The sequence below is a fragment of the Rutidosis leptorrhynchoides genome, chromosome 5 (assembly GCF_046630445.1).
Source record: "Rutidosis leptorrhynchoides isolate AG116_Rl617_1_P2 chromosome 5, CSIRO_AGI_Rlap_v1, whole genome shotgun sequence".
NCBI lineage: Eukaryota > Viridiplantae > Streptophyta > Magnoliopsida > Asterales > Asteraceae > Rutidosis > Rutidosis leptorrhynchoides.
The window spans coordinates 338,219,103-338,232,124 of NC_092337.1; the positions used below are offsets into that span (position 1 = coordinate 338,219,103).

At 34.3% G+C, this 13,022-nt stretch overlaps 2 protein-coding genes across 2 annotated transcripts; one reads left to right on the forward strand and one right to left on the reverse strand.

Annotated features, from left to right (window-relative positions):
• The first annotated feature begins 2,799 nt into the window (after positions 1 to 2,799).
• On the forward strand, positions 2,800 to 5,106 carry LOC139847111 (U4/U6 small nuclear ribonucleoprotein Prp31 homolog). Its single transcript, XM_071836721.1, has 4 exons — positions 2,800 to 2,922; positions 3,227 to 4,233; positions 4,359 to 4,430; positions 4,830 to 5,106. The coding sequence occupies exons 1-4, from the start codon at positions 2,920 to 2,922 to the stop codon at positions 4,912 to 4,914; spliced, it is 1,167 nt and encodes a 388-aa protein (XP_071692822.1). The 5' UTR covers positions 2,800 to 2,919; the 3' UTR covers positions 4,915 to 5,106.
• A 623-nt stretch (positions 5,107 to 5,729) lies between these two features.
• LOC139849590 (uncharacterized) lies at positions 5,730 to 10,892 on the reverse strand. The gene is made up of 4 exons (XM_071839227.1): positions 10,623 to 10,892; positions 6,781 to 7,434; positions 6,344 to 6,642; positions 5,730 to 5,739 (listed from the first exon to the last, which is right to left on the reverse strand). The coding sequence occupies exons 1-4, from the start codon at positions 10,890 to 10,892 to the stop codon at positions 5,730 to 5,732; spliced, it is 1,233 nt and encodes a 410-aa protein (XP_071695328.1).
• Between the last annotated feature and the right edge of the window lie 2,130 nt (positions 10,893 to 13,022).

The window sequence follows — 13,022 nt, forward strand, 5'->3', positions numbered from 1 at the left end:
GTAAAAAATGAAAGGGAAAGGTCTATTTATAGAAAGGAAAAAGAACGGCTGTAAATGATCCTGACCGTACACGTGTCAGAATATATGTAAGAGAGAGCCAGAATTCAATGCTATGAAGCAGGTGATGTGGCGGCTATCACGTCACATCTGTTATGGAGTTAAGATAGTAGCTGAGTTCGACACCATGCGCAATCCTTGCGCATAATATCGAACTGGGGGGACTTAATGATACGCATACCCGATTAGCTCGTGTAGCGCATCACGCTTACACCATGTGTGCATAGCCCTTGCGCTATGGCACTCTAGGCGCAAGTAAATGAGCGCTAGGTACGGCCAGAGCGCACTTAATGGAGCCAATGTGTCGTGTACGAACCACGATTCCTGCGACAAAGTAGAAGGTAGAGACAGCCTGTACAAAAGCTAAAAGTACTGTCCCCTGGTCCCCTCCTTCATACGATAAGACAACACAGACAATAAAGTAACAAAGAACATGTGGCACCAATGAGCAAAGGGCACTGTAGCTATAAATAAAGGAGTCGAACCAAAGGGCAAGATCCATGATCCATTGGGATTCACACCTATACTATTTTTAGTATTAAGGTACGAACTAACTGCGCTGATTACAAGGCGCCATTCTACCCGCGCTACCGGACTCAAAGCACTTCACTAGACACGATCTACAGGTAACGTTCTATGAACATAAATCTTACAACCCAGCGCAAGCCATCGCAAACCGGGCAACCCGTCGATGGCGGGTCTATGTTTAACCACCCCTGCTGAGATCCTCATTTCGTAAGGGGTTATTCACGGTACTCCGGACTGGAGAGTTAAACTCAATTGACCCTTAAATTCCCCCTCATTGATGTCAAACATGGACCCGAACCCGACACATTTATTCTATGCTTGATCAATTGGTTTTCAAAATATTCTTAGTTAAGGCTAGTGGTGTTTAGTTTTATTAGGTGACTTTGATTACTAAAGGATGGGTAGCTATTAGAATATATTATGACTGACCCAACCCAAACGTATAGATGGGCTCGGTCCATTAGGGTCAGAATGTATCATTGTAATGTCTATATATAGTTGATTAATAATACAATTCAACCTACGGGGTTTCTATTATTATACATGGTATCAGATGCTTAGGTTTTCAATACTCTCTTCTTTTTCTTTCTTTGCTACTGCCACTGAAAACCGGTTTGGCGCCGCCACCAAAAATTGGTCCGCCGCCACGAGTACCAGTCTGTCGCCACCCTTCTTACTCTTTTTCCCTTCGCGTTCCCCGTCCGCGATATTATTCATAGATTTTCTTATACCAATCGGTGACAGCTTAATTGTTTCTACCCACCGATGTTGTTCGTTTTGTTCTATTCTTCTATAAGTATGATGTCTGGCAAGAACAAGGCATAATTTAAATTGATTCTTGTGTCTATCTCTACGTACTCATCTTAAAAGAAAACTTAATTTCTTCTTTCTTTTATTAACTATATTTAGTTTTTGATGTTTTCTTAAACTCTCTGTTCTACTTCTTCTATAACTTGTGATTCTTCAATCTCTATTTTTTGTTCCATTCTCCTATTTTCTTCTAGTAAATAACAAAAGAAAAAAAAAAAAAAATTAAATCTTACTCCTCTCTTCGGCATATTTTCTTGGTTCTCTACTATTTAATTCAATATAGCAGTAAAGCTTTACTTGTTAATCTCATGTGTAGATTTTTCGCTGACCATTCGATTCGGATCAGCCACCATAGCAAAATCCTTCGTTACATTTTTTATTTTTTTTCTTTCCTTTAATCCTCTAATTTAATTTATTACTATCTTCAATATTTTCTTTTCCAATGAATCTTTTAATTTATACATTATTTCTCTTTATTATAACATGATCTTCTTTACTTTTAAATTGTTACCAAAAAAAAAAAAAAAAAACGTATATTATTTCTTTCCTCTTCTATATTATTTGCTTTCCTTATTCTAATTCTCATTTGTTTCTAATCAAATCAACCTTCAAAGTTTTCTTTATTTACTTTCCAAAATATCTTCATTCACCTATGTCCAAATTGCTAGATCCCTTAAAAAAAATAGATGAAGAATGTCAATGTGCAAATCGAGACTATCCAAGCTCCAAGATGAAGACATTAGATATATTTTAAATTTTATTTTTAATTTTATCAATTCTTGTATCGTATAGATGGGCTCGGTCCATTAGGGTCAGAATGTATAATTGTAATGTCTATATATAGTTGATTAATAATACAATTCAACCTACGGGGTTTCTATTATTATACAGTAGCGATATGCTTAATGAATTTCTATGACGTCGCTGATAATTCAAAAGGCTTATTCACTTTGTCGCCACACATCATAGCATATAGTTCGAAAGCATGACGTTAGACTCGAACGACCAAAACACATACATTCATTAGAAAGTCCTTGGAGGTTAATCAACGTAAAATGTGTTAAAAAGAGGGCAAGTTATGTAATTTGTATGTTTTGCGCTATGCGTGACGTGTGGTGTTAGACGCACGTCATCATCAACCTACACAAATATTAATTTACATTTTTAACTTATACCGCCACATCGTAGTCATAAGAGAAGAGGAGAAGGTGAAAGAAAAATAGAAAATAAAAAATAAAAAAAAAAGGGAAAAAGAAAAAGAAAAAACAAACGCGCATCTTTAGAAGGTACTAGGTATTTTAGGTATTTATTTATTTGCCTTGGTTTGGTTTTCGTTCCACAAAAAAAAGAAAAAAGAAAAAAAAAAAAAACTGCGAGTAAAAAGAAAGAATAGGGGAAAAAGGCTATTCGCTGGTCTTCGTAATCCTCTAATCGCCGTCAATTATCATAGCCGGGGGGACGATTCAGGGCCGTTATTCCGTCGATAACTCCGTTACCCATCGAATTAGAATTTGGCTGTAGTATATGGTGAGTTTTTTTGGTTGGTATTTTTAATTTGAAGTATGTAATATATAGTAATTCGTTATCGTTAATTAACACCAAGCCCTAGCTAGTAGTTTTGATCAGAAAAACCTGAAATTGTTGTGATTTAAATTGGATATTTAATTAATTTGAAGCGCTTATGGTTTAGGGTTATTTTGTTTAGTTAATTTTGTCATTTCCAAATTAGGAAAAAAGAGTATATGTGTACAAACTTATATTGATTATAGTGACTAGAATCTGTTTAGTGTTTGGAACTTGGATAACCAGTGATGTTCATGTTTTTTTTCAGGAAAATATGAAAGATTCGTTTCATTTGGACAATGATAATGAAAACTTGGATGGGGATACTGAGCACATGGAAGAGGATGTTATGCCTGATATAGAAACTCGGGTCTCAGAGTTGGAAAAAACACAGAGATATAAAGATATAATGAAGAAAGTTGAGGATGCTCTTAAGAAGAAGGGGTCAGACGATCCAGAGTACAACCAGCTGATTGTGGAGTGTAATGCATTGTCAGTTGACATAGAAAATGAGATTGTCATTATCCATAATTCCATTCGTGATAAATACCGGCTCAAGTTTCCTGAGCTCGAGTCTCTTGTGGACCACCCGATTGATTATGCACGTGTGGTTAAGAAGATTGGGAATGAAATTGAAATAAACCCTGTAGATCTTGAAGGGCTGTTGCCTTCGGCTATTATTATGGTTATATCTGTTACAGCATCAACTACAAGTGGCAAACCACTTCCTGAGGATGTTTTTGAAAAGACCATTGAGGGATGTGATCGAGCTCTTACTCTTGATGAATCAAAGAAGAAAGTTGTTGATTTCTTTGAAAGTAGGATGGGGTACATTGCACCTAATCTTTCCGCCATTGTTGGGAATGCAGTTGCTGCAAAACTGATTGTGACAGCTGGTGGAGGTGGTCTATCATCACTAGCAAAGATGCCAGCTTCTAGTGTTCGGCTTTTGGGGGCAAAAAAGAAGAATTTGGCCGGTTTTTCTACTGCTACATCTCAATTTCGTGTCGGTTACATTGAGGAAACAGAGGTTTTTCAGACTACACCTCCTGCTCTCAAGATGCGTGCGTGTCGGCTGCTGGCAGCAAAGTCAACTCTTGCAGCACGTGTTGACTCAATAAGAGGTGATCCATCAGGAAGTCAAGGAAGAAGGTATCGTGAAGAAATTCGTAACAAGATTGAAATGTGGCAAAAGCAACCCAAACCACTCCGTGTCCGTGATTCTGAACCTAAGAAGAAAAGAGGTGGTCGCCGTCTTCGTAAAATGATGGAGAGGTATATGCACCTCACCACTGAGTAACCTTTTTTTTTTTTTTTCTTTTCTTTTTGTGGGAAGCTATATTAATGTGTTTTTGTTTTTAATTAATGTTTTTTTCTTTTTTTTCTGCTTGTTTTATCAGACATGCTATTACAGACATGCGGAAACTCGCTAATACAATGCACTTTGGGATACCTCAAGAAAGCTCCCTTGGGTAAGTAATTTGTTTGTTTCATCCACGTACGTTATTTTCTTCTTAGAGTTTTGGATGCACGCTTGCACTTGTCTTCAGAATACAACATCCTATCACACATTACTTTATCATTGCTTAATTGAACGAACTGAACATGAGACATAATAAATTTATTATTATAATAATTAAATAAAATAGAATAAAAAGCATGTAACTTGGTTGCGTTGCGGTTGTACACATACCACACATATTTAGCAACCTGTGACATTCAGTTCAATTTCGTCTAACGATTATTTACTTTTTCTTTTTTTGGGAGTATTTGGTGACTTAGTAGTCGGATAATTAACACCATAGTTTCGCAAACATTTGTTGATTTATAGTTTTGCCACCACATCAGATGACTTAAGTTTATACTTGCAGAAGCTTTATTGGGGAGCTAGATGAGAAGTTTGATGCAGGCTTGGATTTGTCAGCTCATCCTCTCAAGCCTATTATTACTCACTAATGAACCCCTACCACATGCGATGCTTCTTAATTTAAAGGTTGTCTGTTTCGATCTACCTTATCTACTCGTACCTGTGGCTTTTTTTTTTTTTTTTTTTTTTTTTTTAGCTTTTCATCGAATGTTGTCGATCCCATCTTTCTAGATCTTTTCATGAATTTATTTATGATGAATGTAATAATAATAATTGTAATCTTTTCTTAATCTTTGTCATCTCTTAATAGGTGTCACTTTCGAATTATCTATCTATATCTATCTTATCTTATAAATGGCTCATTTGAGTCTCTTACACTTTTAAACTAACCGAGTTATAACTTATTATTACTCACAATTATTAAGATTGCATTTATGTAACACCCACCCCCCCTTCTACAAACTAATTATGCACCACTCAGTATGCTTGCTCCCAACAAGACTTTTGGCGAAAGCATCAGCCACTTTTTCGGTTTAAATAACACCGGGTTTTATTTTTTTTCTTTTGTCTCACAAAATGTAAATCTATTTCAAACATATTTTTATTTTCTTATGAGAAACAAACTTACCTGCTATCTAACCTTGTTCTCAAAATAAATAAACTTCACTTTACCTATTTCACCAACACTATTTCCGGTTATAAAAATATCATCAACATAGACTAACAACATTATTATCACACCTTCAACATGTTTTACAAATAAATAATAATAATAATAACTCTTGTTTTGTTCAACTATAAAACTCGTAAGTTTTTCATTTCATTTTCTTTCAGACCTGTTTAGGCCATAAATTTTACACACACACATATATATAGTTTATATTAAAATTCTCTAATGATGATGTCATATTTGACTACATTTGTTAAGAAAAAATCAAAAATAAAAAGAAAAAAATCTAAGCAATCTTGATGATGTCATTAACATTAATTAGATATTTTATTTATTTATTTAAGTTAATTAAAATTCCCTTACATATATGTAAAGCTTTCGTATACGTAGCAATTAATAATAAAGATTTATTGTTATCCATAATTTAATTTGATGTTATATTGTTGGTTAACGATTCATGCCTATAAATTTGGCAACACTCTAAATATTACCATAAAACGATAAGGATTAGCTTTAAAAAATATAAAGTGATTCTCACTATAATCAACTATAAGCAGTTTATGCCTATAAACTTGTACTCTATAGAATTTCTGATCCATCTTAGAGTAACATCCTGATCCTTGCAACTGATCAAACAAATCATCGATCCTTGGTAACGGATATCTATTTTTAATAGTCAGCTTATTCAGTTCCCTGTAATCGATACAAAGTCTCATAGATCTATCCTCTTCTTTACAAAAAGAACTGAAGCTCCCCATGGTGAAGAACTCGGCTTAATGAATCCCTTGTCTAAAAGCTCTTGTAACTGACTAGACAACTCTTGCAACTCTGAAGGTGCAAGTCTATACGGTGCACACGCTACAGGTGCCGCTCCAGCCATTAAGTCAATCTGAAATTCTACATCTCTATGCGGTGGCAATCTGGGTAGCTCATTCGGAAAAACATCGGGAAAGTCTCTAACAATCGGCACACCTTCGAGTTTCTTGACTTCAAGTTCAGTTTTGCTCATGTGAACCAACATAGCAAGACAACCCTTACTTATGAGTTTCTGCCCCTTCAAACAATTAATGAAGTGTAGCGGTTTATTGCTTCGCTCTCCATACACCATCAAAGGCTCGTCTTCGGTAACAGGTATGCGAATCGATTTCTGGTAACAAACGATGTCGGATCTATTCTAAGCTAACCAGTCCATTCCAACTACAAGGTCAAAACTTCCCAGCTTAATCGGTATCACATCTATTGTAAAAGATGTTCCAGCCAAAATCAAAGTACAATCACGATAGACCTTATCAGCTCTCATTAGATTACCATTCTTTAGTTCTATAGAGTACAAGTTTTCTAATGGCGATACAAGATTCTTAAGATTATTGCAAAAATCTCTAGACACGAAACTCCTATCAGCTCCAGAATCAAAAAGTACATAAGCATGTTGATTGTCGAGTAAAAACATACCTGTGACTAACTTGGGATCATCACGAGCTTCACTAGAGTTGATGTTGAAAGCTCTTCCTCTAGCAGGTTCAACATTCTTACTTGCAGTCGGACAATCCTTTCTAAAATGACCAGTTTTCTCGCATCCATAACAAACATTTGTACCAGCTTTACACTCCGCGGCCAAGTGTCCATTCTTCTTACGCTTATCACACACCTTCATGCAATTTCCCGGGTGATGCCTATTGCATTTAGCACATAACGAAAACTTTCCCTTATATCTAGAATTGGCATTCGGGGCAGCAGTGTTACCCTTGGCTGCATCCTGTTTCTTGTAAGGCTGCTGGTTGTAGTTCTTTCCAGGGTTTTTGTTATTATTCCACTTTCTCTTGTTGTCAAAAGTGTTAGTCTCAATTGACTCAGGAGCCTTTCCTCGTTGTTCAATTTGATCCATCAATTCATGTGCCATCTCAATGGCCTCTTGAACTGTGACGCCCCCAAATAGGGCCTGGAAGAAACGTCACTAATTATATCAAATTACAGTTGTACAAACGAGAACGACTCTACATGAGACGTTTTGTTGAGTTTTGCAGCGGAAGATAAATATGTCTTTAATTGATATGATATGTAATGAAGACTTCAAGCATAACAAGCAATCATCATCAAAGCAGTAGATGTACAGCGGAAGCAATATTCAAGTACCTGAGAATAAACATGCTTAAAGTGTCAACACAAAGGTTGAGTGAGTTCATAGGTTTGTCATAAATAATGATTTCAGTAATAGTGTTAGACCACAAGATTTAGTTTGTAAAGTTGATCTCCCGCAGGATCAAAAAGTAGATCTCGCAGATCCAATAGTAGTGCTGTTTCGTGATATTTTAGACTAAACGTTTGTTTTGTTGCCCCGATGATAAGTTGGCAGTACCTTATCACCATGTTTAAATCATTATTAAGTAATACAAAGACATCGCGGTCAAATGTATCGGGGACGTTACTCCCGATAGGCCTATCCCCAATAATTAAGTTTGCCTTATCCTGAAAGCAATTAAAAAATATCACTGTGGGGTCTTAGTAGCATAAGCTAGTCATAGCACAGTTTTAAGTTCGTACTTGTGTCTAATATGTAAAACAGTTATAATAGTTGCGCATGTATTCTCAGCCCAAAAATATAGATAAAAAGGGAGCTATGAAAACTCACGATACGATATGATAGTTTGTATGATATGCGTATGATAGCACTGAACAAGTACAGAGTTGTCCTCGGATTCACGAACCTAAATCAAGTATGTATATATTAACACATATACTCGTAATCGAATAAGTTTATATGTATTATTTCACTTGTTATATATTTCTGTATATATATTTGTATATATATATATATATATGTATTTGTTTGATAAAATGATTTTTAATACTGATAGCGAATAAAGCGTTGTATTGTTTTTAAATAACAATAATATTGATAATGATACTGGTAATTAAATGTTAATAATAATAATGATGTAATTTTAATGATAGTAAAAATGAAAATTTTACTAAAATGATAGTTTCAATAAAATGATAGTTTTGATCATAATGATTTACTAATAATGATAATAATAGAAATTTTAATACAAATGATAGTTGTACTAAAAACAAAATAAAAATAAAAATGATAGTTTTAGTATAAATGATATTTTTAATAATAATGGTAAGTTTAACAATAATTATAGTTTTAATAGATATTTTAAATGGTCATATTAATATTAATAATAATAATAATACTTGTTATTAATAATAATAACTATAATAAAAACAATAATAACCTCAAATGATAACACTAGTAAATATAACAATGATAATACTAATAATTATAATGATAATACTAATATTTATAGTGATACTTTTAATACTAGTGACAATAATTATAATAACAATAATTTTAATAACATTAGTAATAATAACAATAAGGATAATAATAATAATAATATAGAAATAGAAAACTACCTTAGAAGCCTTTCACAAAAAAAATATGCCCATGACGGGACTCGAACCCGCGCCCCCTTGTAAACCCGAACACACCCCAAACCATTGAACCATTCTCGATTTTCTGTTTATATTCATAACCCGGTTATATTTAACCCGTCTGTTCTGTTTAACTTCTTCTTCATCATCAACATAAACAAATCGACCCAGGAAGAATCAATCATCAGAATAATTGATTTAGGTTCTTTGATCGAAACAGAAAACGACTAGTACTTGTGGCTTTAATTTATCAGACACGAAAGAAGAAAAAAAAAAAATGAAAACATCGCTGTTCGAGAAAAAAAAAATATTTATGAACATGAATCGTGATTTCGGTTTTAAGGCTGTTTGGGCTTGTGATTACAACACGAAATATGTTCTAATTTGCTCCAAGAAACTTTCTTCATCACCCATTAAACTTAAATTATATCAGAGAACCCGAATTGAATCGATAAACAATCGTTTGACTTTTAATATTGAATCTTTGATTCTTAAAATTAAACTTCGTTGTTAGGATTTGGAAGATGAAAATTTACAGGCAGTTTAACAACTGAATTCCTAATACAACTGTATTTATGTATTTTGTAATGGATTTCGAGATTGAACTTTTGAATAATTGAAATAGGAACAGAGGTATCGATGTTTTAAAAAAAAATATATATTTCTGTTTTGATTTTCGAATTTGCAGTGGATGATAATGACGAGTTAATTGATTGTTATATAATCAAATTGGGTTGCTTGGATCCAAAAATAAAAACCAGTAGGGATTAAAATATATATCACGATTGATATATAAAAAAAATCGTGATCTGAGGAAATAGAAAAAAAAAATATAAGAAACAGATGGTATGGTTACAGATCAAAAGCAGATCGTGATAAAAAAAAATGAAAGCAGTTACCTAATACAAAACAAAATGGCTGTCACGATTTTGTTTTTGTTTTGTTTTTTTTTTTTTTTTTAATAAAGAGATAGATATATAAAAATATATAAACAGGTCATGATATCAAATAATGCAGATAAAGAATGGGAAGAAGATTACGACCAGATAAAAGAATTAAAAAGGCAGATAGGGTATTAACCTAATTTGGTTACTTGCTGCTTTACTTTATACTTGAATAATATTAATAATTAATACTAATTAATAATTATGATATTAAGAATAATAATATTAATTAATAATAATATTAATAATAATATTATTATTGATAAAGATAGTAAAAATAATGATAATAATATTAATATGACAATATTAATAATAATAACAATGATAACTTTAATAAAATGATAAGTTTACTTATAATTAATAATATTGATAATAAATATTATTAATAATAATAATAATCTTAATAATAAGTTATATGATATTATTAATACGTCTCACCTCCCCCATACTCTACAAGTGTGGGATTGGGTATTGTTGTTGTTGTTGTATAATAATCTTAATGATTTTAGTAAAAGTGTTCATACTAATAATATTAATAATGATATATTAGTATTATATTAATGATATTAATAATTATTAATAATATTAATATTAATAATTCTGATAATAATAATGATTGTAAGTGATGTATATACACACACATATATTTTTACATCTCTTTCTATAACCGGTTGTTCGTGATTCGTCGGAAACAGTCAAAGTTTAGTTTAAATTTTGTCAGAAATTTTCGGGTTGTTATATGAACAGTCCTTGGCTTTGAAGTAGTCACACCGCCCTGGATATTCTCAGTTAACCCTTTCACATACAAAGTGATCTTTCGGCGCTCAGGGGTAACCATGTTCGGACACATAAGAGCAAGCTCAAAGAATCTCTTAGTATAGCTGGGTAAATCAGTACCAACCAGTTTCAAGTTCTGGAGTTCCCGCTCCATCTTAACAACCTCATTATAAGGGTAATACTCTTCGATCATGCTCTGTTTCAAATCCTCCCAAGTAGTTTCAAAAGCCTGATCCATACCTACAGACTTCGCATATGTATTCAACCATGTTAAAGCGCCATCCGACAGCTTACAGGATGCAAACTTCGTTCTATCAGCATCTCTACAGCCGCTGATATGAAAAACAGACTCAAGCTTCTCGAACCAACGGGTTATGCCGACCGGGCCTTCAGTACCAGTGAACGAATGTGGTTCGCAGCTCAAGAAGGTCTCATACGTGCATCCTCCTTGATTAGTGTTGGTGTTGACATTGTTGGTGTTGATAGTGTTGATTTGCTGATTGTCGGTGTCGTTGGTAGTGTTGGTGGTATCCTGGTTGTTGTTGTTCTAATTATTGGTGGTGTCCTGATTGTTGTGGTTCTGCTGGTTACCAGTGTTGTTAGTGTTGTTGCTGTTGGTTTCATTTCGGAGTTCAGCCACAGCTTCAGTTAGACCGTCGGTGATCCACCGACGGACATCAGCTTGGGTAATCTTCTTTGGCGGCATTATCTTTCTGGTCAAGATAACACACCAGGTTAGCGTCAATGAAATCAGTACGTAAAAATATACTAGCAACAGGCAGTGATGCATAGTAAATAATATAAATCGTAAAGATTCTAGTAGTGATGGTAGTAAGTAGTAGCATCGGCATGTAATGCTTAGTGGTGATAGTAGTGATGAAAGTGTACGGTAGTAGTATCAACACTAAGTAGCAATAAGAAGTGATGACAGCAGTGCCAATAAAAAATTAATAACAGTTATTAATAAATCATCACGCATCACATAATAATAGTAAACCAATCACTTTAAGTAGCAAAACTATTCATTTATCATTCATGCATTAATAAAGAAATAGAATATCCCAAAAGTTATAACGTAAAAACCATGAATAGTAGAAAACCACATCAAACAATGTATGTGTGAATACCGAGTAATAAGTGATAATATGAAATAGTATCTAGAAAAGTGGAACAAGTTCAACAAGGCATTTCTATTTAGGTTTCTGAAGCTCTTTCAACAGGTACTCGGCGATCTTTTCCAAATTCTCAAATCTCAGCTTAAGTTCATCGGTATCATTGTTATTGGTAGCAGCAGTAGAGGTGTTAGGTTTGGAAGTAGAAGCATCATAGGGATGGAAACAACGGCACTCTTGAAGTGTTCGGTTGTCATGTGAAAAGTTTTGCCAAAATGGGTCCATGTTTTGGGCGGGTCCCTTCAGTATCCTACGGTGGGATTTAGGTCCGTAGGGGTTATCATAGTATTGGTGTTTGAAAGGTGATTTGGTGCCAGTAGGTGAATCGGGTATCTCGGGTTCGGATTCGAATTCGGGTTCCGGGTCCTCCTCGGGATCCTCCTCAGGTTCCTCCTCCGGATCCTCCTCAGGTTCCTCCTCCGAATCCTCTTCGGGATCCTCCTCAGGTTCCTCCTCCGGTTCAGACTCCGTCTCAGGTTCTGACATAACATCATCTTCGACCTTAGGTACATGGTTTTCCTGTGTCTGCACTGTCTCTTCGGATTCCGTGTCGGAATCGGTAAGAATAATGGGATTGGAAGAAGTCATCTAGCACTCAAGAAAAATACAAAGTTAGTACACTAGCAATTATATCATTTAGATATAAAATCAAATAAAGTAGCAAGTAGTGTAACTATAGTCTATGTAGCTTAACTAGTCTACCGTTACAGTTTAGACTCAAAAGGTGCCCTAAGGTCCGACACTTTAATATAGCCTATTCCTAGGTAACCGTTCCGCTCTTATACCATATGTAATACCCCGTCAGAATCGACTAACGTCGTATTAACTCTGGTCCCACATTTAACGGTCACGCCCTCTATATGACACGTTTCCGAAAAGCATTCGCATTAAATTTCAAATGGCAAAGTCATTAAATGTAAAATAACTCCGAAAACAGTTTGACTTCAATGACCAACATAAATAATCTCAAAACATTATTTAAATTAAATAGTTTTCAATGCGATTGTAAGTTCTTGAAATAAGAAATGATAAAGCATGCTGTACTTCACTCCAGTATTAGCAACAAGCAATCATAATAACTTCGGCTAGCGGAAGCAATACCTCTAAGGACCTGAGATAAAAACATGCAAAAGGTCAACAAAAATTGTTGAGTGAATCTATAGGTTTAGTAAAGCATTTATCGTAAGTTAGGCCAC

What these genes read in the sequence shown, in the direction of transcription:
- LOC139847111 (XM_071836721.1), top strand. An exon ending in CTTCGTAAAATGATGGAGAG is followed by an intron (nt 4,234 to 4,358) that starts GTATATGCACCT and finishes TTGTTTTATCAG; the next exon opens with ACATGCTATTACAGACATGC. An exon ending in CCTCAAGAAAGCTCCCTTGG is followed by an intron (nt 4,431 to 4,829) that starts GTAAGTAATTTG and finishes TTATACTTGCAG; the next exon opens with AAGCTTTATTGGGGAGCTAG.
- LOC139849590 (XM_071839227.1), bottom strand. Translation starts at nt 10,892, where the DNA reads ATGGATCAGGCTTTTGAAACTACTTGGGAGGATTTGAAACAGAGCATG. An exon ending in CTACTTCAAAGCCAAGGACT is followed by an intron (nt 7,435 to 10,622) that starts GTTCATATAACA and finishes CGTTTCTTCCAG; the next exon opens with GCCCTATTTGGGGGCGTCAC. An exon ending in ATCTAATGAGAGCTGATAAG is followed by an intron (nt 6,643 to 6,780) that starts GTCTATCGTGAT and finishes GTTTGTTACCAG; the next exon opens with AAATCGATTCGCATACCTGT.